The following is a 22,098-nucleotide window of genomic DNA, read 5'->3' as shown; positions in this document are numbered from 1 at the left end:
AATGCATAGATTAGGGAAAGGGTACAAAATAATATCCAAGTGTTTGGATATCCCAGTGAGCAAAGTTGGATCAATAATCAAGAAGTCGAAGCTGCATCACACCACCCAGGCACTGCAAAGAAAAGGCCGTCCCTCAAAACTAAGCACTCAAACAAGAAGGAGACTTGTGAGAGAAGCCACAGAGAGGCCAACAATCACTTTGAAGGAGTTACAGAGTTCAGTAGCTGGGAGTGGAGTAATGGTGCACCAGTCAACCATATCAAGAGCTCTGCATAACACTGGCCTGTAAAGAAAGGGTGGCAAGAAAGAAGCCGTTACTCAAAAAGTACCATCTGAAAGCACGTCTGGAGTTTGCCAGAAAGCATGAGAGTGACCCAGCTGTGATGTGGGAAAAGGTTTTGTGGTCAGATGAGACCAAGATAGAGCTTTTTTGCCAAAACTCAAAGTGTGGCGCAAACCTAATACTGCCCATGCCTCAAGACACACCATCCCTACAGTGAAGTATGGTGGTGGCAGCATCATGCTGTGGGGATGCTTCTCATCAGCAGGGACTGGGCATCTTGTTACAAATACTGCAAGAGAATCTGCTTCAGTCTGCTAAAAAACTGAAGCTTGGGAGGAAATTCACCTTTCAGCAGGACAATGATCCCAAGCACAAGGCCAAAGCAACATTGGAGTGGCTCCAGAACAAAAAGGTGAATGTCCTACAGTGGCCCAGTCAAAGTCCTGATCTCAATCCCATTGAGAATCTGTGGCACTATTTGAAAATTGCGGTCCACAAGCGTCGTCCAACCAACCTGAACAACCTGGAGCAAATCTGCCAAGAAGAATGGGCCAAAATCACTCCGACACTGTGTGCAAAGCTGGTACATACTTACCCCAAAAGACTTAAAGCTGTTATTGCAGCGAATGGTGGCTCTACCAAATATTAATGTGTGGGGGTTGAATACTTATGCAAGCAAGATATTTCAGTTTTTTATTTTTCTTAAAAATATTTCCCAACATAAAGCCAATGTCACCTTACAATAATTGATTTTGAGTTTAAGTGTTTTAAAATAAAATATCGAATAGAACGAAATTTCAATGTACCATTTGTAATTCAGTAATATGAGAGAATTGGTCAGGGGTCTGAATACTTTTGCAAGACACTGTATATATATATATATATATATATATATATATATATATATATATATATATATATATAATTATAAAGACACACATTGAAAGAAGGAATGGAAAGATTTACCCTAAATGAGGTCCTCCGTTCACTAAATCAAACACCTGAGCAGGGTTGAGTAACTGTTTGAACCTGCGCAGGAACTTCACACCCTGATTGTCTCCGCTCTTGGAGTTCACAAAGACTAGAAGGGGACTGGCACAAGATGGGGGGCAGGTTGCTTTCCAGAAGCCTGTTGCAAAGAAAGAGAAAACAAATCAAAAGGAGAGTAAATGTTGTATTTCTGTCAGTGACCTACATAACCCCTGCCATGTCACGGCTGGAAATGCATATTTAAAAACATCACAACACAACAGCAGCAAATGTTAAAAATAGTAATGGGATGACTATGATATATTATTTTAGACTATAGAGATAGTCGTATGGGCTGGTTAATCACATTATCAGCAATATGTTTATATGGAGCAGAGATGTGGTGGGCATGTTGTAATTAGTTCTAATCGTAGCCTATGTCAAATGATTTGAGGACAGGCTACTTTGTAATCTTTTGGAGCATTTTTAACTGGCATCTACCTGCTATTTAAATGTTTTCTTTAACTATACTATTATGATAACTTATTTTAATTGTATTACAGGAAGAAGTTAAGTAAATGTAATGTATCACATTCCACCAATGCAGCCTGTAGTCAGATGTTTTTCAAAGAAATGAATTTGGTAGTTAATGGGTTTAGACACAACCATTCTGATTATATCAGCACTCTTGTGAGTTGCTGCTTTTTACACAAGTATATATTTACACAAGCACTTAGTATCTGTCTTGCATTGTTTTTTGTTTTTTTAGTAACGGGTCTGGTCCTCCAGATGGGTTTTCATGGTGACCTTTTACTCAGACAAGCCTTAAGCAGCTGTGGCAATAAGCTATCTGAAAATGAAATGTACGCATCATACAAATGTTCTCTTGGAAAAAAAACGTTACTGATGCAGTTCACAGAAACATACTAATGAGGAATTTGTTAAACTGCAAAGTTAGAATGATGATATTTGCAAAATGTTACAGATTTCATTAGCATTACAGGGTTTTGGGGAAAAAAACAAACCAAACCCGACTATGAATAAATACTTAGCTGTGTCCTGCTATCCCTGCAACCCTGCATTAACACCAGTGACTTCCCTGACTGGGACTGCTTCCTGGTGGTTGTAAGAGGAATGCTTTCTAAAAAGCACTAACATTAAAAACAAATGAAAATGAAACACACAAGCTTGTGAAATGAGAAGCGGCTGTATTGAGATTAGCCACTGCTGGGAGCATTATATTAGACCCCCTGCAACACATGAGGACTTCCGCAGCTGTCAACTTGCCATGTGTGAGGTTTTCTATTGAAGTACCTGCTTTGAATTTCCAACCCTGGCGTGTGTGATGTTTTCTATTGAAGTACCTGTTCTGATTATCAGACCATAATAGGTGTGTATCCTGGCTCCTGCACTAAACTGATTGTTTGGGTTCATTAATGTAATTTATTAATGTTAGTGCAACTAGCACTGCAGCCACGTCTGGAGGCTTATAAACGATGCTTTTTCAAAAGGAGACTGTCAACATCCATTTACATACCATTCCGCTACAAACCCACAGCCTTTTACTTACTAATCACACCTGAAAAGTTAAAAACAACTACAAATGGTGACTGCAAATAAGATTTTTGTTTATCTTCTTGAAACATTTTTAGGTAGCTATTTTTTAATTCTTCTTTCCACGACACAGAACAGGTAGTATTTCATTGCTAAGGCTATGAATTTAAAACCCATATCAGTCATAGTAGTTTTCCTTTTTATTCTCCAGCTGTAATAAGCCGCCAGATGACTAAGCAAACAGCATGGCAACATCTAACTGTTTTGTCAATGGTTTCTTGTCCAGTAATGCCTTTTGTTGCAACAATTGAGCATTCAAGCAGCCGCTGTTCAATACTGTGAGCAGCAGCACAGTTCAAGTGACAGTCCACACAAGCTACCTACCGTCTGAGTCAATGCTGTTGAGGGCAGTCGGTGGAATGATGGACACTTTGCACTGCCCAAGCGGGCACTTTCGGGGGTACACATCTTTGCAGGCAGTGTGCACCTGACAAAAAAATATTGAGAACAAAACAGAACTGTGAAAAAATAAAGCAATCACAACAACAACACAGTCAAAATAAACCTGAAACAAACCAGCAATTGTCATGACTGTAACTCAAGCTAACCTGAGCAGCAGCCAATTCAATCCCAGTCCTGAAACAACTGCTAGAATGAGTCTCTGCACGTGAGAGGCCAGAGCTGAGCCAGCTCAAATCAGACTAGTGCTAATTAGTCTCTGAGGTAAAAGCTTAGCTAATAACCATGGAGCAAAATACATTCCTAAAAATCTCATGGCAAATAATTCAGCAATTAGAGTCTTAAAACTGAGCACGGTCACACTGCGACCTAAAACTCACAGTGACATAGAATCAATTAAAAAAATGCTGGCACCTTATCACTGCCTGGGGCATTACTGTATCTCCAACGCTGACCAAGAAAATAACGTGACACAATTAAATTGAATCAAGTAACTCCACACCCTGCCTCAAAGTAAAGAAACATGAAATAAAACTATAGTGCTATCTTGATATCCCATTATCTGTCTTGAACATAAAACAGTGAAATACTGAAACAGCGACTTAGTGACGTGTAACAAATGTGCAATGTACAATTAACTAGAAACACTCTACTTCAGTATGTATTGCCTTTACTATTCACCTCTCTAGTGAATAACCCACAGAAGAAATCTTCTCTGAGTTGCAGCGTGACTGTTGAAACAGCATGTAACAAGGGAAGGCAAGTTGCCAGACACCCTGCAATGTGTGACACAGGTCTCGTCATCCTTACCATGGCTTTACACCATAGGCAGCGCCTGTCCTGCAGCCTCAGAACACTGCCACATGTCTTGTCACACACAGCACACTTGGCACTAACAGGGAGGTTACCTTCCAGCCACTGATGTGGCATTGCAATCTGCAAAGAAAAAAAAAAGTCACCTGTTTTGTTTTACTGTTTTTCTAGGGCCCTTTTCCCTCCATTTTATAATCTTCCATATTCTTGGGCTTCTTAATAATCTTAGCTAAAGACTGACACCTGCTTAGAGACACAGCTTTTTGACTTAAAAATAAAATAAACAACTGAAACAAAACTAGTCAACAAAGATGCAAAGCATATGCAATACGAACACATTCCAGAACTTTTTATTTCAATTTCCGATGTCACGCCACTAATAATCACTTACAGTCTTACTGCTACATTATCCCATTTCAGGGCATTACGCAATAAAATCACAAGAGTTTTCTACCTCAATTCCTTATTAAATCACATGAACATTAAAAGCAGGTGATGTGGAACAAAGTGCCTTACCCCATCCTCATCCTCAATAATGTCTTTTCCTATGGAGGCCAGCGTCGTCCACTTGCAGTTGTTGGTGGCCCTGACTGCACATCTCTTATGTGCCTTGAACTTGCAAACTGGAAGAGAATCAGAGAGGACGCTGTGAATCCAGTCAAGTCAAACCTGCTCCTGACAACTACTCAAGTGATCTTTGATGCAGGTTTGACTGCCACTTCTTGATCTTAAACAAGATAGCTTTTAACATTTGCCTGTGTGAGAAGGCATTGCATTTCCCTACACAGTTCATCTCGCTCGGGGAAATGTAACACGTTGATAATACTCATTAACACTCATTTATATTCCAGCTAAAATCTAAGTTAAACATTTTAATTATTTATCCTGCTGCTACTCAAAGCGTACAGAATCAACTCCACAAGCTTTTGGGATTCACACATCACACATTTGGGATTCTTTTTCTCTCATCACATCCTGGTGACTTTTGTAAACTATGCAGTTTAAAGCACACCTGTGATCTAGGAATCAAATCTTCTCTCAGTTGCCTACATATATGGAATGTAGGTTAAATCAGCCTGAAGTGTCTTTATATTAGTAAGTGCCAGCGCCACCTAGTGCACAGCAAGTGTATTGCCAGCAAAACAAAAGGAAACTTGATCCAAACCAGAACTGAAGAACAGCTCCTGAATTCAGGTGAAAGCACCTTAACACAAACTTATAAAAAAAAAAAAAAAAAAAAACACTGTAAAGGGGCATTAAATGCCAAGTTGTTCTGTTTTAGTTCCAGTCTGTTTCATGTTTTGATTCAAATGCATTCATCAATGCAGAATGGTGCATTTACTGATTCTTTGTGAAGAAGGTGATAAAGGGAAGAAAAAACCTAATAGCTCAGGTGCCTCCATGGAAACACAATGGTCCAATTACTGAGATGAAATGAAATGCTCCATCTCAATCCAAAACATTTCACGGTTTACAAAAAGACATAGTTTTCTGTGCCGTTTCTCAGCAAGGGCATGCAATTCTAGCCCCCTTCCCTCCTCTTAGTGATTTTAATAAATTAAACTCTGCCAGTTAGTCTGTTGATTTCCTTGAGTAAATTCAATTGCTCCTTTAATCAGATTAAGAATGTTCCTCCGACTCAAGATAGAATAAGAATTACGCGCTTGATTGATCTGATGCCCGGCCTCCGCAATAATAAGCCATCCACTGCATTGTCAGTTTGGAATCTCTAATTATTTGCCATTTGCAGAGCAATAAACTTGATCGAGTGTGAATGACATCTCTTTAACTCTTTCCTGCCGTGACTCCATCGCAAACACAAACAGTTCAGAACATTGACTGAGCTCCGGAACCTGTCCTAATCCTCCTGTCATGCTAATTGGTACCCATTAACAGGGAAAAGGGTTCAAGTGAAACGTTCAAATGCTTTTCAGAGTCAAGATTTCCACAGATTCAGTAATCTATAAAGGCATTTTGATAGTTCATTTAAAATCAGTAAAATCACATTTAATCCTAGGTGGCATTTATATTTTGTTAATAAGATACAGTAAAGTAGCATATTTTCATTCGTACATTTAAAAAATGTTTATAATCATTGGTCATTTTACAGCATACATGGTCTGTTTCCAGGAAGGCTTTTTACTCTCACAGTTTGGCTATAATTTGAAAATATATATGCTCTTTCATAATGGCGCGGGAATGAAACACGCACAATTGCAGACTGTTGCAATAAAGCTTTCACTCCAAAACACCCAGTCAAACCTACCGGACCATAACAGCCATCCAATCTTCCCACCCAGGACACTAAAACGCAAAGTTTAATTTAACTATTACAAAAAAACCCCCCAAAAAAACATAATCCCCATGAACAGCCCCTGTGTGAGGTTTGGAAACGCTTCTGGGAATTGCATACAGGGTTATCTCTTTAAAGTGCTCCAAGACAGATGGCACTGTTCTGTGTTTTCTGATGTGGTGTTGACTAAATCCCAGCTGGGAACATGTGAACGCTGATATGTGATGTCAGCAAGGCTGTTGTGCAGTTACTTTATTGAACTCGGCTGCTTGGGACTCATGATATTGCCTAATTTGGTGACTATCCTGGTGTGGATGTACAGATATTAAATTAAAAATATATATTTTTTGATTACATAAAATCATCTCCCAGGGCTTCCATCTGTAAATGAATTCTTCACGTAGATAAACAAATTAAAGAAAAAGAATATTGATGCAGATAAATGATTTATGTCTAAACAATACATACATACAACTATTTAAAAATAAATTTTCATCGTCATTTCATCAAAGCTGCCTGGGTGACTATACCTCCCCTCCTCTGTGGTTTCATCACTGTCAAATAAATCAAACAGAATTTATTTTTATTTTCCAAAGAAATGTGACAATCCTGTAGTTCCCAAACCTGCCTCGTGTGCAAATAGACTTTTACAGTGGCCAGTGTAGCCAATCCTATTTGACAACTAAAACGAATGGCTTTTATCTGTAGCAATGCACAGCTGTGTACTTACCAAACACCAACAGGCAAGTTAAAATTAGGTGTGATGGGCAAGAAGTTGCATTAATTCAACCATTGGATTTAGACTAATGCTGCACACATAATAATCCCATCAATAATGCCATGTTTCAGCAGCTGGGAGTGCTGTTGTATAAACAATGCAATCCTGCTTGAATAAAGCCATGAGCATGAATTCCCTCAGGAGTGCCCGACACAGTCTCATGGTGTACACCAACCTAGATACAACCAAATATGGCAAATTTCCACTGCGTTTTCATATCCCTCTGGGTGCTTTGTGTAAACTGTATGGCACATTATTGAAAAACAGCTTACTGTACATCTTAGTAATTAACCAACGACAAACAGAAGACACAAACCAATTGTAATAAAGTACAATAAGAAATGTGATGCTTTTGTTGTATCAGTATTTTTTAAACCAACCACATTTAAATAATAAATGCACAGGAAAAATATAAATGCTTTCAGCAGACACTAAAAAGCAGCGTCTGTCTGGCAGTGAACCACTATCTTCTGCAGTGCGCTAATGATCGTATCGCTGTTTACAGTATCTAGATCAGATGCAATAGATTTATGGCAAGTAAAAGACATCAAACTCCATGTATATAAACTTCAATATCCAGCCAAGTAATAAAATATTTACCAGTCTAACTCAAAAACCACCTGCCAGCCAAGGAAAAATATGAATAATGCTCCCTAATTGCTGAAGACAATGAGATGATTTACCAGAAAAGTAATTTGTTCTTTTCACAATATTGTTGAGCTGACATCCTGTACCAAAAAAACCCCCATAAATAATAATGTGCCAACACTCTGCATTCTCAAGCCGTGATTCTCCATGTTAGAGGTGTTAGGGGGTATATATTTGGATGTGATGCGTTATTAAAGTCTTATTCCTGTTTTATTGTCGTGATTCTCCATGTTAGAGGTGTAGAGGGTTATATTTTTGGATGTGATGTGTTATTGCAGTCTTATTCCTGTTTTATTGTCGTGATTCTCCATGTTAGAGGTGTACAGGGGTATATTTTTGGATGTGATGTGTTATTGCAGTCTTATTCCTGGTTTGTTGTCGTGATTCTCCATGTTAGAGGTGTACAGGGTATTATTTTTAGATGTGATGTGTTACTGAAGTCTTATTCCCGTTTTATGATCTGCGCCCAGCCTAAAACTTGTATCATCAACCTCTTAATAATGCATCTTTAGTTTTTTCATCAATTTTATATTTTATTTTAAATATGCAGACAAATACCAATGACATACAATCAACCCAAAAAACAATAACCCATTGCACTGCTTATGTATTTAGGCATGTTAATAAGACATGGGGCAACAAATGCAGCACGGTCCACACCAGAGAGAATATCTGAAGGGAAACTTGGGTGCACAACAAAGGCAGGTGCTGTGCAGAGTGCCTGGCAGTCCTTACCTTCACATGAGAGGCCGTGGGAGGTGACCCCGGACAGGCTGTCCCGGCACACGTTGCAGAAGGTAGGGCGGGCGTGGGAGCAGGCATACCAGTTGTGCATCCCTGAGAAATGTTCCACATTAAACTGTGCCGTCTAGCAAAGGAGAAGTTAGACAAATTGGCAGCACCGAGACATAACTAGGTCTAAGCACTTCTAGCTCATGTGTTTATGCATTTCTCAAGAGCAGAGCTGTCACAACCCTCTTTTGTAGTTCCCTGTGCAGTCCTCATGACTGGCTATTGTAGGCTGAAACAGCACACAGTGTTACAAAAAAGGCTTTTGATTTGGGTTCATATTACATCAAATAGCTGAGCATGAATAAAATATTTGTTATTGTTAGTTACTTAAAATCATGACAAATTTATAGAGATTGTTTATTATTTAATTCACATTCAGACAATTTTTTAAAATGTATTTTTTATGACCCAATTAATAAAAGAAATTATTATATATATATATATATATATATATATATATATATATATATATATATATATATATAAACAAAAACATGTACAGAAACCAAGCAGCGTTAATGGAAAAATAGAATTCAGTCATATTCATATTCATATTCTCATATATAGTATACAGTATATCTCATACAGTATGGATGGAAGGGTTTTCATATATAAAATCACCTAATGCTGCCTTCGGTAAGGTAGTCCGAGATTGGTGCTAAAACCAGTCAAATGTGTGACGCCTATTTAAATGCAATCTAAGTCCAAGCTCAAAAACAAAAATGAATTAAACTAATATGGAAATAAAAGTGTGTACAGTCTACGCTGAGACAATTTAGTTTAGAAACAGAATTTTGTTTTTTTCTTTTTTTAATCTTCAATAAAATGTTTTACAGTTCTACTATACCATACTGAACACAAATTAGTCAAATACCCTACATATTATCAGAGGAACAAAAAGTTCCAATTGCAGAGCATGTAGACTGAGAAATGCTATGCAGGTAACTGCATTGCTGCTGTCTGTGCAAATCAGAGAAAGACGCACACTCTGGGAAGACGGTGTGCAGCACATTGAGGGAAAGCTAACAAAATAAAAGCTTACCTCGTAATGCTCTCTGGACTGTACAGATTTTAATGAGGTGATCCAGTCTTCCATTTCCTTTCTGTTTTCTGCACAAAGAATGAGTCTCCTGAACGGTGTAATTATCTGGAAAAGATTGTGGGGGGTGAGTGTTTCCGAAGTGACACTGGCAGTGGCGCTTGCAGGGATGTGCCCGCTCTTTAAAAGGCAGCCGGGGCAGCCCACGTCTTGGGTGCTGCAGCTGAGAAATGTATTCTTTGACTGCAGCTCTTACAGCAGAGAAATGTATTCTGACGTCGAGAGAATGTCTTGGGAGGGGGGGGGGGGGGGGGGGGGGGGAGATGCTAAAAGCCTGTTTCATAACAAGTGCTGCATTTACACCAAACCTCCCAACAAATTCGGGCTGCCTTTAATCTTGTTACTTATTGATTCCGCTGCCTGCAACTTTTGTTTTCTCACTTTGACTCAAAGAACATCTGGCTACCTCCTAAATCTCTGCTCATCCTTGCTTATACACCAAATGCGTGCTGCACATAGAATAGAGACAGGGCATACCTTCACACTCAAGACCTGCCTAGTAAGAACAATCCCCGAAGGACAAACGCACTGCTAGGGAGATGGACCCCAGACCCACCACATGCAGGCTCTATAAAAATACAATTCTGAGAAAAAACTGGAGTGCTTCACATTTATGTTCTCTTTTCTGTCTCTTTGCATTTGCAGTGCTTTCTCTAGGGTCCAGCCTTGTGTGTTGAATTTCCTCTACCCACACTTGCACCGATCATTTTTTACAAGCACCACCCACGCAGCCATTATGTCTTCATGTAAGAAAGAGGGTCATTCCTTTTCTAGTAACTCAGCTGCTGGCTTAACTAAGCAAAATACCTAATGAGGAGAAACTGCAAAATGCAAAGCATACAGCATCATATGCATTTGACTTTAATGATTGTGCGTGCTACTACCTCTCCAGACAGGAATAACAGTGCCTATGTTTCCAAGTGCTGTACCTTTGTTTTTGTTTTTTTGTTTTGTGTTGTTTTGTTATTGCATTTCTAATCAGTAACCTCGGGTTATGCCAGCAGTATCGTGGAATAGGGAGCATAGGGACTTTATCATTTTACAGTTGTTGGCAAAGGCAATGTAAACAACGACTGACATGTGGAAACTGAATGTTACAAATTATGAGGTGCTTAGGATAAAATTAAATTGTTATGTTCTTTCAGAGCGCCCCAGTTTTTTTTTTTCAATTGTTAATACGGTATGGATATTTTTTGCTTTGGAATTCGTTTTCAATCTAATTGCTTCTATTAAACAGCAGTGTAATTAACTCATTTTAGCACATCTAGCTCCATCTGGCACCATTTACAATCAAATTCAAATGCCATCAATCAATACTGCTCCTTTTCTTTCTATAGACAAATCTATGTAAATATTCATTGGACTACAGTGGGGGAATTGTACATACGAAGAAAGGTGAAAGTTAAAAAGAGATTAGGCAGAAAAAAGAGGGATGAAACTGTGCATGTGCATGTGTGGGTGAGTGTGTTCACCCATGTCAGTTTTCACAGTCCTCACAGCCTGTTTGTTCCTTCCTGTTGTAGGTGCCCTTATAAAATAATTGCCTTTGTCGTTACCATTAGTTTGATCGTTGCACTGATACAATTGTTAACCCTCTGTGGTTAACGCTTCTCTATACTCATTAAATATTATCTTGCTGTCTGAAAAGAGTGGCTGAAGCTCCTGAGAGAGAATGTGCAGAGGGGATTATGTTCTGTTTGTCTCCCTCTCATTACTGCAGGTACAGTACATGACAAACTGCAGAGCCCTCACGTAATGTAACATGCTCTATAATTAACATCTGTACCGTACAGTAGTGTTGAATCTCTGCTGTGCTGACCCGAGTCCCCAGCTCTTTAAATGTTTAAGGATACAGTAGCACAGTATACATTCAGATATGCCGGACACAATGCATGCTGCCCAATCAAATCCAATTAAGTAACAGCTGTCGTGGAGGTTGGGAAGTTAAAGACATGTGCTTGCTGCCAGACTGCTTCCTTAAATAGCCCCTCCCCTGCTCTTATGATTTCACTGCCTGGCTGTGCTATAAACACATAAAAGGGGTATTGTATCTGGGGAGTCGAGATATGCCCAAATCCTCACATGTAAATTAGAGTAATTGATCCGTTGGCCGGCACACATTGTCAAGGGAAATAAAGCAGGTGGTGGAATTGATGGTGGAGCCTGCTGCCTATCCCTCTCTCTTTCTAATATTAGAAGTGTGGATTAACAGCAATCCTTTTTAACAGCTCTGAAGTGCTGCACCAGTTCATTAAATACTGTACCCGTGTGCTTCTTTTATGAACAAACAATGAGTGGGTTTGCTAGGGTTAAGGCACTTCACTAAAGTGTTCATGTGTTTATTTACTAATTGTTTTTCATTCTCTGACCCCCCCCACCCAGTCCCTGCATTAGCCTCACAACTGAGCACATGAGGTCTCCTGGAAATTGATTTCAAAATGCTGGTCAATATGTCTAGTGCCGTGATGCTGAACCAGCCAACACTGCTGCATTTTAATGGCTCATTATGTTTAAAGATCTTGGGTCTCTGGAAAGAAAAGACATTGCTGTATACTGACCCTCTTTCAACTCTGAGACCACTTACAGTTTATACAGTATGTTCATCAAATCAGCAACCAGTTGCAACATACCTCCAACCTGTTAGCCAACTAATAAACCTTGCTTGGTTTCCTTTAAGCAGTGCTTTATTAATGTGTATTGTAACCACCCTGCAGCTGCATACCTAGAGATATTAATATACTGTAGACTGGTTCTGGGAATGTTTCTGTTAGGCAATTAAATAAAGTGCAAAGCTTTTCCTATACGGGCTATATGTTAATGTCCTTATAGAAGTACTGAAATGTATTTAGATACAGTAATGAGAAGGAAACACCCAATGAAAAGCTCATGGCAGCTGGAGGTGCAAAAAATGACAGTTATGCATTTGAAAATGTTAACAAAACAGCTACACTATTAATCAAGAAGCCAAACACGCACCAACCCATCAGTCAAGCATTTCATACTGACAAACCCCACCGTGCCTTGCTATGTTAGTGCAGCAACAGTAAGAATGAGATGTTGGGTTGAGTGTGTTTGCAAATTCACTAATTCACCAGAAAAGGCTGCAGCTATTGCCACACTTTGTGTTGGCTACAAAAAAAACAATTTACTTACAACACACCACATACTACCAAACAACAGATATCAATACTTTATTCTGGAGGGCACTGTTTTGGCAATTGAAAATTATAATACCTATAGCTTTTTGCACTTTAAAATGTGCACGTACATTACGCAATCTGCAGTCACTGGAAGAAGCACAAAAACTGGCTTTCTAAATTAGTAATGAAAATCAACAAAAAAAGAACAGGTTTAAAAAAAAAGGGTCTATTATACTGACTTAAGGGGCAGTACTTTACCGGTCCATCTCGGGCCAGTAAAGCCAGACTTTCGCTCATCTCACAGTGGGCACCTAAACCTCCTCAGCTGTGTCAACCAGGAGAAAGGCATGCGACAGCCAACCTGAGCGAGAAACTCTCCCCGGGGTATCTTCTGCTTCTCTGCCTGCTGCTGCCCCCACCGGAGCTACATGACAGACGAGAAGCTGAGAACTGCAACTCCCACGCACACACACGCATGCACGCATGCACACACAGAAACACACACACACACACAAACACAGAGAGCTCCAAATCTTCCCTGCAATGTCTCATTGTCAACCATTATCAAGGTTGTCACAGTGGCATCATGTGTTCAGGCATTCCTTCGTGCATTGAAGCACTGAGGTTCTAATCCCAATAGCGGCTTTCAACTACTGTCATTGTCATTAGAATCCTATGTTTTGACCTGGCTCCACTTGCTCCAGCGCTCGGCTGGTTTCCTACTACTGGGATCCCATCCCCACCCCACTGCCCAAAACCAGAGCTATCCAGCTGCACTTAGAATAAATCAAGGGAAAAAATCAACAAAACATCTTGCAATCCAGCCTAAAAACAACATAATAAAAATACATTTAAAAAAAAGCATCAGCACCACATTGAATGAGATGTCACTTCCCGCATGCAGTAGGATTTAAAGATCTCTGCCGAGCTGCAGCACATTATGCCTGGTGGTCAGCAATCCCCTCTGGTGTACGTACTGGGCTCCTCTCATCTCTAATCCCTTCCTCCAGCTACACAAAAAGGCTCCTTCTCCCCTGTTAATTTCACCACAGCCTATTTCGCCACTCAGCTGGAGCTTTATGCTGCCTTCGATTCTCTTCCACCTCACTGCGGAGGATCTTTTAGCAACCCTGGGCTCCTACCCCCCTCAAACCCCAGAGAAAAACAGTTATTAACGGCTGCACATTTTCCCCTCTCTCTGATTAAACAGTTTATGCAAGGAGCAATTCTCTCGTCATTAGTTTGGAGCCAAATGGATGCTTGATTACCTCTAAATGTTTTCCCAGGATGACTGATCAAATGAAGCAGAGAGAAGTCATTAGAAAATAATGCGTCGCTGGCTTGCTTTCTCCCTCTCTCTCTCCCTGGCTCTCTCCCGCTCTGCTAATAAGCTGGCAGGCAGCTCTGGGAAACTTCAGGCTTCAAGCTGACGAGGTGATGTCAGCAACCCCGCCGCCCCCCCCCCCCCCCCCCCAACCACCATTATTTTTTATATTTCCTTGTGTGACCTCACTGTGAGGATTCCCTTCTGCTCCTTCAGCACAGTCACTGGCAGATACAATACAGAGCTTTAAAATGGGGGAAACACAGCTCTGATATCTTCCTGCATGCTCCTTCTTTTAATCTAATCCTTGCCCACATCAGACAAGTCCTTAAAATAAGAAATGCAACAGAGGCTATAGGAGCTGTCGGCACACACTGCAGTTGCTCAGCTGCACAGACCTGTCAGCACACACACAATCACAGTGTGTGGCACAGGGTGTCACTTTTTGTCAGAAGGGGGCTGATTGTTACGGGGGGGTGCAGTATCCCGAAGCTGCCACTGGCTGACTGATGCTGGCTTTAATTCTACTGGTTCTGCATGAAATACAACACGCTCTCATTGTAATGAAATACAACACGCTCTCATTGTAATGGAATCCAATTTATTAAAAATAACCGACATCAGGCAATGCTTTCTGTGTGGATTGTTACAGCTAACAAAATACTCATGTTTGAGTGACAACACTGGAGGTTTGAGATACAAGCTGCCCATCTCCCCATCCTCTCTTTCTCCTGGACTAGACTGGGGCAGTTGACTATCAACAACTGCCCTAGTGGCAGCTGAATTTCACTATTCCCAAGTTGCAGTGAACCACTGAAATCTGAATCCTGCTAGGAGATTTCAGCTGTGATGTGATGAATGTGCCGACACTTCTCAGCTTCTAAAGTCGATCTTAAATTAGCACCTACTGTGCTATGACACTAATGACACTATGTGATTGCATGGACTTGTTGTAAAGATTCTCAGTCAGTGCATTGATCCATTTTATGATGAAAAATTGCATTTGTGCGCAGCCATCTCTGCAGGGGCACTTGTTTGGACATTGTTAATCATCAGCTACAATTTCATCACTGAAATTAACTAAACTTATAATACTAAACTTATGATAATTAGGATATGACAATTATTCGACAATAAGTGGCACAAATCGAATCTTTTGCACCCACAATGCAGAGATCACCTAATCCAATACATTTTATGAAAACATCTAATAGTTACGAAAGCATGATTTCATACTGAATTCAAAGGAAGTTAACATGACAACACACTCCAGTCAAACATTAAACCTGTAAAGCTTTACAGAATGCGCTGCAAAGTTTACAAGAAACACACGTGTCCCATGTTGTCTGTATCACAGCGTTATATTTTTAATATACTGCTGACACTTTAGAAATGTTTAATCACAACTCAACAGGGCAACACATTCCTCAACATTTACTCGCTCGCCAGGAGAAAAAAAAAAAATCTTGTAAGAATGTCAGAGTATCCGGATCACACAACAGGCCACTAGTTTGAATCACAGTACAAGCACTTTTGCAGGCGTGTGAATGAACTGAGCTCACAGTGATATTCAGAAGAACATTCCTCTCTTTCTCCTGGTGAACGCTTCCGAGTAAAAGTAATCACATAGTTGATTTACCTATGATGTGTGAATTGGGAATACACTGAACAAACTTGCTGCAATATGAACAACATGGGATACAGCAAAAGTAAACTAAAGGGTTTCGTGTCAACACCGCAGGGGGAACCTCAGATACCTTGTGTGTGTCCCTGAATCTAACCCTGAAAGTGTTCAATACTGTACACTAGTCCAACAAATGCATACTGTTATGAATATGTGATAGACTGTCTGCAGATTGAAGATTATTGTTGCTTGGTTCTGGATACATAACTATTTCAGAAATGCGATTAAAAAGTTAACACATTTTACTTAATCACAAACAGTGGGTTATTTAAGCCCATTTCCTTCACCGTTAATCTTAATATAAAAAGATTGATATGCATTTGATTTGCTACTTGCAAAGCCATGGCTTACTGCATTGCTTTAATGCAGAATGGTCAATAAGGGTCGCTTGTCTTCTTCCACTACAGAAAGCAGAATTTCCTGTGTCATTCTTATGGAAATGCTTTGTGACACCTTGGTGGACACCCACATGGTATAATAAGAGCAAATCCTTTGTTTATATCTGCAACAGATGACGGCTGTGGTTTTCTTTACTGAAGGCTGCCAGTGCACAACAATACTCATTGAGATGCTGGGCACGCTCGCTTGGGGACAGGGTCAATCTGATTTAATTTGCAATTCTGGAGATAGGCAGACTGCCCATGTCTTTTATTAGCCAACATTCTTGGTGCGCACAGTTGTGTTACTAAATCAAGGGATTGTTTGCCTGAATAAATAGTACCCTTAACTGCAAGTACAAATATAAATATGTGAATCCGTAGCATTCTGTGGCAACATAAATAATAACAAAACTAATAGAAAGAATTAAAATAAAATATTGGAAATACTTCCACACACTTCTTTCTTTTTTTTTTTTTTTTTAGAAATTTTTTTTTTTTTTTTTTTATAACAAAAACCAAAAGTCTGACGTATTCTTCCCCCTGTTGGCATGTCTTTTGCTGTAGTAGAGCAGAGGAAAGACCTTCATTCCAAGCTATGTGCATTGTGTATTTCCACCTGGCTCAACAGCCATGCACATCAATTGCTTACAACACATGTGAAATAGATAGACGTTTATGTTATTAATCAATAACAGTATGATGGATTGCAGCCCAATAAAAGGTTGGTGTTGGGCTTTGGGCTGTGAGAAAGTCAGGTACCTACATTGTAACCCAAGAGAGACAATCCAATGGCAAACCAAACTGAAGACAATGGTCTGCAGAAATGAAGTTACCAGACAGGGGCTATTCATTTAGCAGGTTAGTTGAAGATGGGTGGGACAGCTGTATGACAGACATGAGGACCACCGCAGCTACACCGATGCCTGGTGGATTTGTGATACTTCAGGCAGGATCCTGAAGCATCACTTAAGTTGGCGATTCAATGAAAATTGTGTTGACACAAAATAAAACTGAGCATTGTAGATCCTGTCATTGTTTGCTTTCACTCACTTTCCAATGCATTTTACTATTTACTAATTGTCTGTTTGAGAGCTGTTGTCCTAGAAATATACATTTTGTTCTGTTCTCTATAAAAAAAAAAAAAGTACTACATTTCAACAACTGTACTTTGGGCTCACCCTTATGTCTTTGTAGGCAGCATTACTTGCTTTTTGAAAGAAACAATCACCTTGACGAGTAGAACTATAAATCCAGACTAGTGCATTTTCAGAAGCATTTGTTTGCACACTACCTTGGGCCTCTCGCAGCGGACACGAGTCAATGAAGATTACCACTCTGGCTGAAGAAAGATTTTCCTCACTGCTATACATATCAAACCCTGTTCAGTCAAATGAAAAAGACAGCTGCTATATATAGACTCCCAGTCCCCTGTGAGCTGTATTACTCCACGACAGCATCTTAATTTAGCAAGGCCTGGGGAATGACCCAGTATTGTTATGATCCATGGCTTGCCTAACTCTCCTTTACACTCCGACCGTTTTCACATCAGGCTTTACACAGTAATGAGAGCTATCTTAGGCTAGATACTGTTCACCTTCACAGCAAAGGGGAAGCAGGGAACCATTTCACCTAACTACCAAATAAACAGAAATGTGATCATTAATTACCCAAAGTGGTAACAAAACAAAGGCTACAAAATCAGTTCCGGCTAAGTACCACAGGAATAATACCTGACTATATCTTATGTAAAATGTTTCCACACTTTCAACACATTGCATGACAAATTACAACGTGCACAGAACTGGCTGAAGGAAGCACATTCTATGGCTCTCCAACACACACAATGCTGAGTGAATTACAATTAGCTTGGGGGGTAGGGGACACACACACACACACACACACACACACACACACACACACACACACACACACACGCACTCAATATTAGAATCACAACTGAAAAGCATGGATGGACAATGAAGACATAATAGAACATTCTGCTCTTCATTCCCTTTCAAAAGTGTAATAGCTTGCAGATTGTGGAGGGTAACCTTTTCCACATTCTCTCAATACTTACTGTACAGCACAGTGAATGACAGGGAGAGCCCTCAATACTTACTGTACAGCATAGTGAATGACAGGGAGAGCCCTCAATACTTACCGTACAGCACAGTGAATGACAGGGAGAGCCCTCAATACTTACTGTACAGCACAGTGAATGACAGGGAGAGCCCTCAATACTTACTGTACAGCACAGTGAATGACAGGGAGAGCCCTCAATACTTACTGTACAGCATAGTGAATGACAGGGAGAGCCCTCAATACTTACTGTACAGCATAGTGAATGACAGGGAGAGCCCTCAATACTTACTGTACAGCATAGTGAATGACAGGGAGAGCCCTCAATACTTACTGTACAGCACAGTGAATGACAGGGAGAGCCCTCAATACTTACTGTACAGCACAGTGAATGACAGGGAGAGCCCTCAATACTTACTGTACAGCACAGTGAATGACAGGGAGAGCCCTCAATACTTACTGTACAGCATAGTGAATGACAGGGAGAGCCCTCAATACTTACTGTACAGCATAGTGAATGACAGGGAGAGCCCTCAATACTTACTGTACAGCACAGTGAATGACAGGGAGAGCCCTCAATACTTACTGTACAGCACAGTGAATGACAGGGAGAGCCCTCAATACTTACTGTACAGCACAGTGAATGACAGGGAGAGCCCTCAATACTTACTGTACAGCACAGTGAATGACAGGGAGAGCCCTCAATACTTACTGTACAGCACAGTGAATGACAGGGAGAGCCCTCAATACTTACTGTACAGCATAGTGAATGACAGGGAGAGCCCTCAGTACTTACTGTACAGCACAGTGAATGACAGGGAGAGCCCTCAATACTTACCATACAGCACAGTGAATGACAGGGAGAGCCCTCAGTACTTACTGTACAGCACAGTGAATGACAGGGAGAGCCCTCAATACTTACTGTACAGCACAGTGAATGACAGGGAGAGCCCTCAATACTTACTGTACAGCATAGTGAATGACAGGGAGAGCCCTCAGTACTTACTGTACAGCACAGTGAATGACAGGGAGAGCCCTCAATACTTACTGTACAGCACAGTGAATGACAGGGAGAGCCCTCAATACTTACTGTACAGCACAGTGAATGACAGGGAGAGCCCTCAATACTTACTGTACAGCACAGTGAATGACAGGGAGAGCCCTCAATACTTACTGTACAGCACAGTGAATGACAGGGAGAGCCCTCAATACTTACTGTACAGCACAGTGAATGACAGGGAGAGCCCTCAATACTTACTGTACAGCACAGTGAATGACAGGGAGAGCCCTCAATACTTACTGTACAGCATAGTGAATGACAGGGAGAGCCCTCAATACTTACTGTACAGCACAGTGAATGACAGGGAGAGCCCTCAGTACTTACTGTACAGCACAGTGAATGACAGGGAGAGCCCTCAATACTTACTGTACAGCACAGTGAATGACAGGGAGAGCCCTCAATACTTACTGTACAGCACAGTGAATGACAGGGAGAGCCCTCAATACTTACTGTACAGCACAGTGAATGACAGGGAGAGCCCTCAATACTTACTGTACAGCACAGTGAATGACAGGGAGAGCCCTCAATACTTACTGTACAGCACAGTGAATGACAGGGAGAGCCCTCAGTACTTACCGTACAGCACAGTGAATGACAGGGAGAGCCCTCAATACTTACTGTACAGCACAGTGAATGACAGGGAGAGCCCTCAATACTTACTGTACAGCACAGTGAATGACAGGGAGAGCCCTCAATACTTACTGTACAGCACAGTGAATGACAGGGAGAGCCCTCAATACTTACTGTACAGCACAGTGAATGACAGGGAGAGCCCTCAATACTTACTGTACAGCACAGTGAATGACAGGGAGAGCCCTCAATACTTACTGTACAGCACAGTGAATGACAGGGAGAGCCCTCAATACTTACTGTACAGCACAGTGAATGACAGGGAGAGCCCTCAGTACTTACTGTACACCACAGCCAATGACAGGGAGATTATGAGGCCTGCAGGTTTATTTCTACTGACTTCCCAAAGACAGGTATATAAATAAGACTCCCACTTCATACTTTGTGTTCAAAAAGACTCAACTGATACTCTGAAATGCAACACTACTGTCTTAAAAAGCTAAAAAATACAGCAAGTTAATGCAGTATTAGTGTGTGTGTGTGTGTGTGTGTGTGTGTGTATATATATATCTTTTTTTTTTTTCAAAGGGATTAACAAGCCAGCAGTCAAATTTAAGTGAACAATTACAATACAATTTGAAATTACAGTATATACCAACATACAGTCTATTTATACAGCATACAGATTATATTTAGAGACACGACAGCAGGCTAAAACATTAACAGTCTGACTGCACTCATGCAGCGGTCTCTTTTCAAGCCTTTGTGGCCCGAATGATTTCATCCTGAGTGTTAAAGTCATTTATCTGAACAGCACCCTACCGTGAAGCTGTTGTTGACATTTTTTGTGCTTGACTCAGCGACGCTGGCATCTGACAAATCAACTTCATCGAAAATGAGAGACTGCAAATGAAAAAAATTTAAATGAAGAAAAGCACAATGGTGCATGACAAACAAACACAGGAAGAACTGACCACAGCAAAATATTTACACTCGAATAGTGCTTCCATACTGCTGCTCAGGGGAGCACAAAGAGGAAAAACTGCTCACCACACTATCTTTTTCTGGGTAACAGGATTAATTAAAAAAACTGAAGCAGCTATGACTCAGACTCTGGTGAAACTGATATAGGCAGACAGTTTGTTTAGGGTATGGTAATAACAGGGTGGCATCCCTCAAGCAGCAATCCGGTCCCCCCATTCTGAAACCAGTAAAACAAGTGGGAAACTTGACTGGCAAGAGGTGACATGTACAGTATGTGACAATATTATATATATATATATATATATATATATATATATATATATATATATATATATATATTATATGTGTGTGTGTGTGTGTGTGTGTGTGTGTGTGTGTATATATACACACACACATATTATGTATGTATGTATATATATATATATATATATATATATATATATATATATATATATATATATATATATATATATATACACACACAGTACTGTGCAAAAGTTTTAGGCAGGTGTGAAAAAATGCTGTAAAGTAAGAATGCTTTCAAAAATAGACATGTTAATAGTTTATATTTATCAATTAACAAAATGCAAAGTGAGTGAACAGAAGAAAAATCTACATCAAATCAATATTTGGTGTGACCACCCTTTGCCTTCAAAACAGCATCAATTCTTCTAGGTACACTTGCACACAGTTTTTGAAGGAACTCGGCAGGTAGGTTGGCCCAAACATCTTGGAGAACTAACCACAGTTCTTCTGTGGATTTAGGCAGCCTCAGTTGCTTCTCTCTCTTCATGTAATCCCAGACAGACTCGATGATGTTGAGATCAGGGCTCTGTGGGGGCCATACCATCACTTCCAGGACTCCTTGTTCTTCTTTACGCTGAAGATAGTTCTTAATGACTTTCGCTGTATGTTTGGGGTCGTTGTCATGCTGCAGAATAAATTTGGGGCCAATCAGATGCCTCCCTGATGGTATTGCATGATGGATAAGTATCTGCCTGTACTTCTCAGCATTGAGGAGACCATTAATTCTGACCAAATCCCCAACTCCATTTGCAGAAATGCAGCCCCAAACTTGCAAGGAACCTCCACCATGCTTCACTGTTGCCTGCAGACACTCATTCGTGTACCACTCTCCAGCCCTTCGGCGAACAAACTGCCTTCTGCTACAGCCAAATATTTCAAATTT

The 22,098-nt window shown here is 40.4% G+C and overlaps 1 protein-coding gene across 4 annotated transcripts in view; it reads right to left on the bottom strand.

Moving 5' to 3' along the window:
* dgkh (diacylglycerol kinase, eta) overlaps positions 1-22,098 on the bottom strand; it is a 78,606-nt gene that overhangs the window by 19,869 nt on the left and 36,639 nt on the right. For 3 of the 4 annotated variants that reach the window (XM_041259809.1, XM_041259810.1, XM_041259808.1), the window contains 7 exons: positions 20,748-20,828; positions 9,632-9,736; positions 8,533-8,665; positions 4,595-4,701; positions 4,076-4,201; positions 3,191-3,293; positions 1,250-1,412 (listed from right to left, as the gene is read on the bottom strand). In XM_041259809.1, the coding sequence (XP_041115743.1) occupies positions 1,250-1,412; positions 3,191-3,293; positions 4,076-4,201; positions 4,595-4,701; positions 8,533-8,665; positions 9,632-9,736; positions 20,748-20,828 (818 nt within the window). Of the gene's footprint in view, positions 1-1,249; positions 1,413-3,190; positions 3,294-4,075; positions 4,202-4,594; positions 4,702-8,532; positions 8,666-9,631; positions 9,737-14,096; positions 14,208-20,747; positions 20,829-22,098 lie in introns of those variants that run through there. The other variant, XM_041259811.1, reaches the window with a different exon arrangement.

The sequence above is a fragment of the Polyodon spathula genome, chromosome 9, assembly GCF_017654505.1.
Source record: "Polyodon spathula isolate WHYD16114869_AA chromosome 9, ASM1765450v1, whole genome shotgun sequence".
NCBI lineage: Eukaryota > Metazoa > Chordata > Actinopteri > Acipenseriformes > Polyodontidae > Polyodon > Polyodon spathula.
This window is presented reverse-complemented; position numbering and strand designations above follow the sequence as displayed.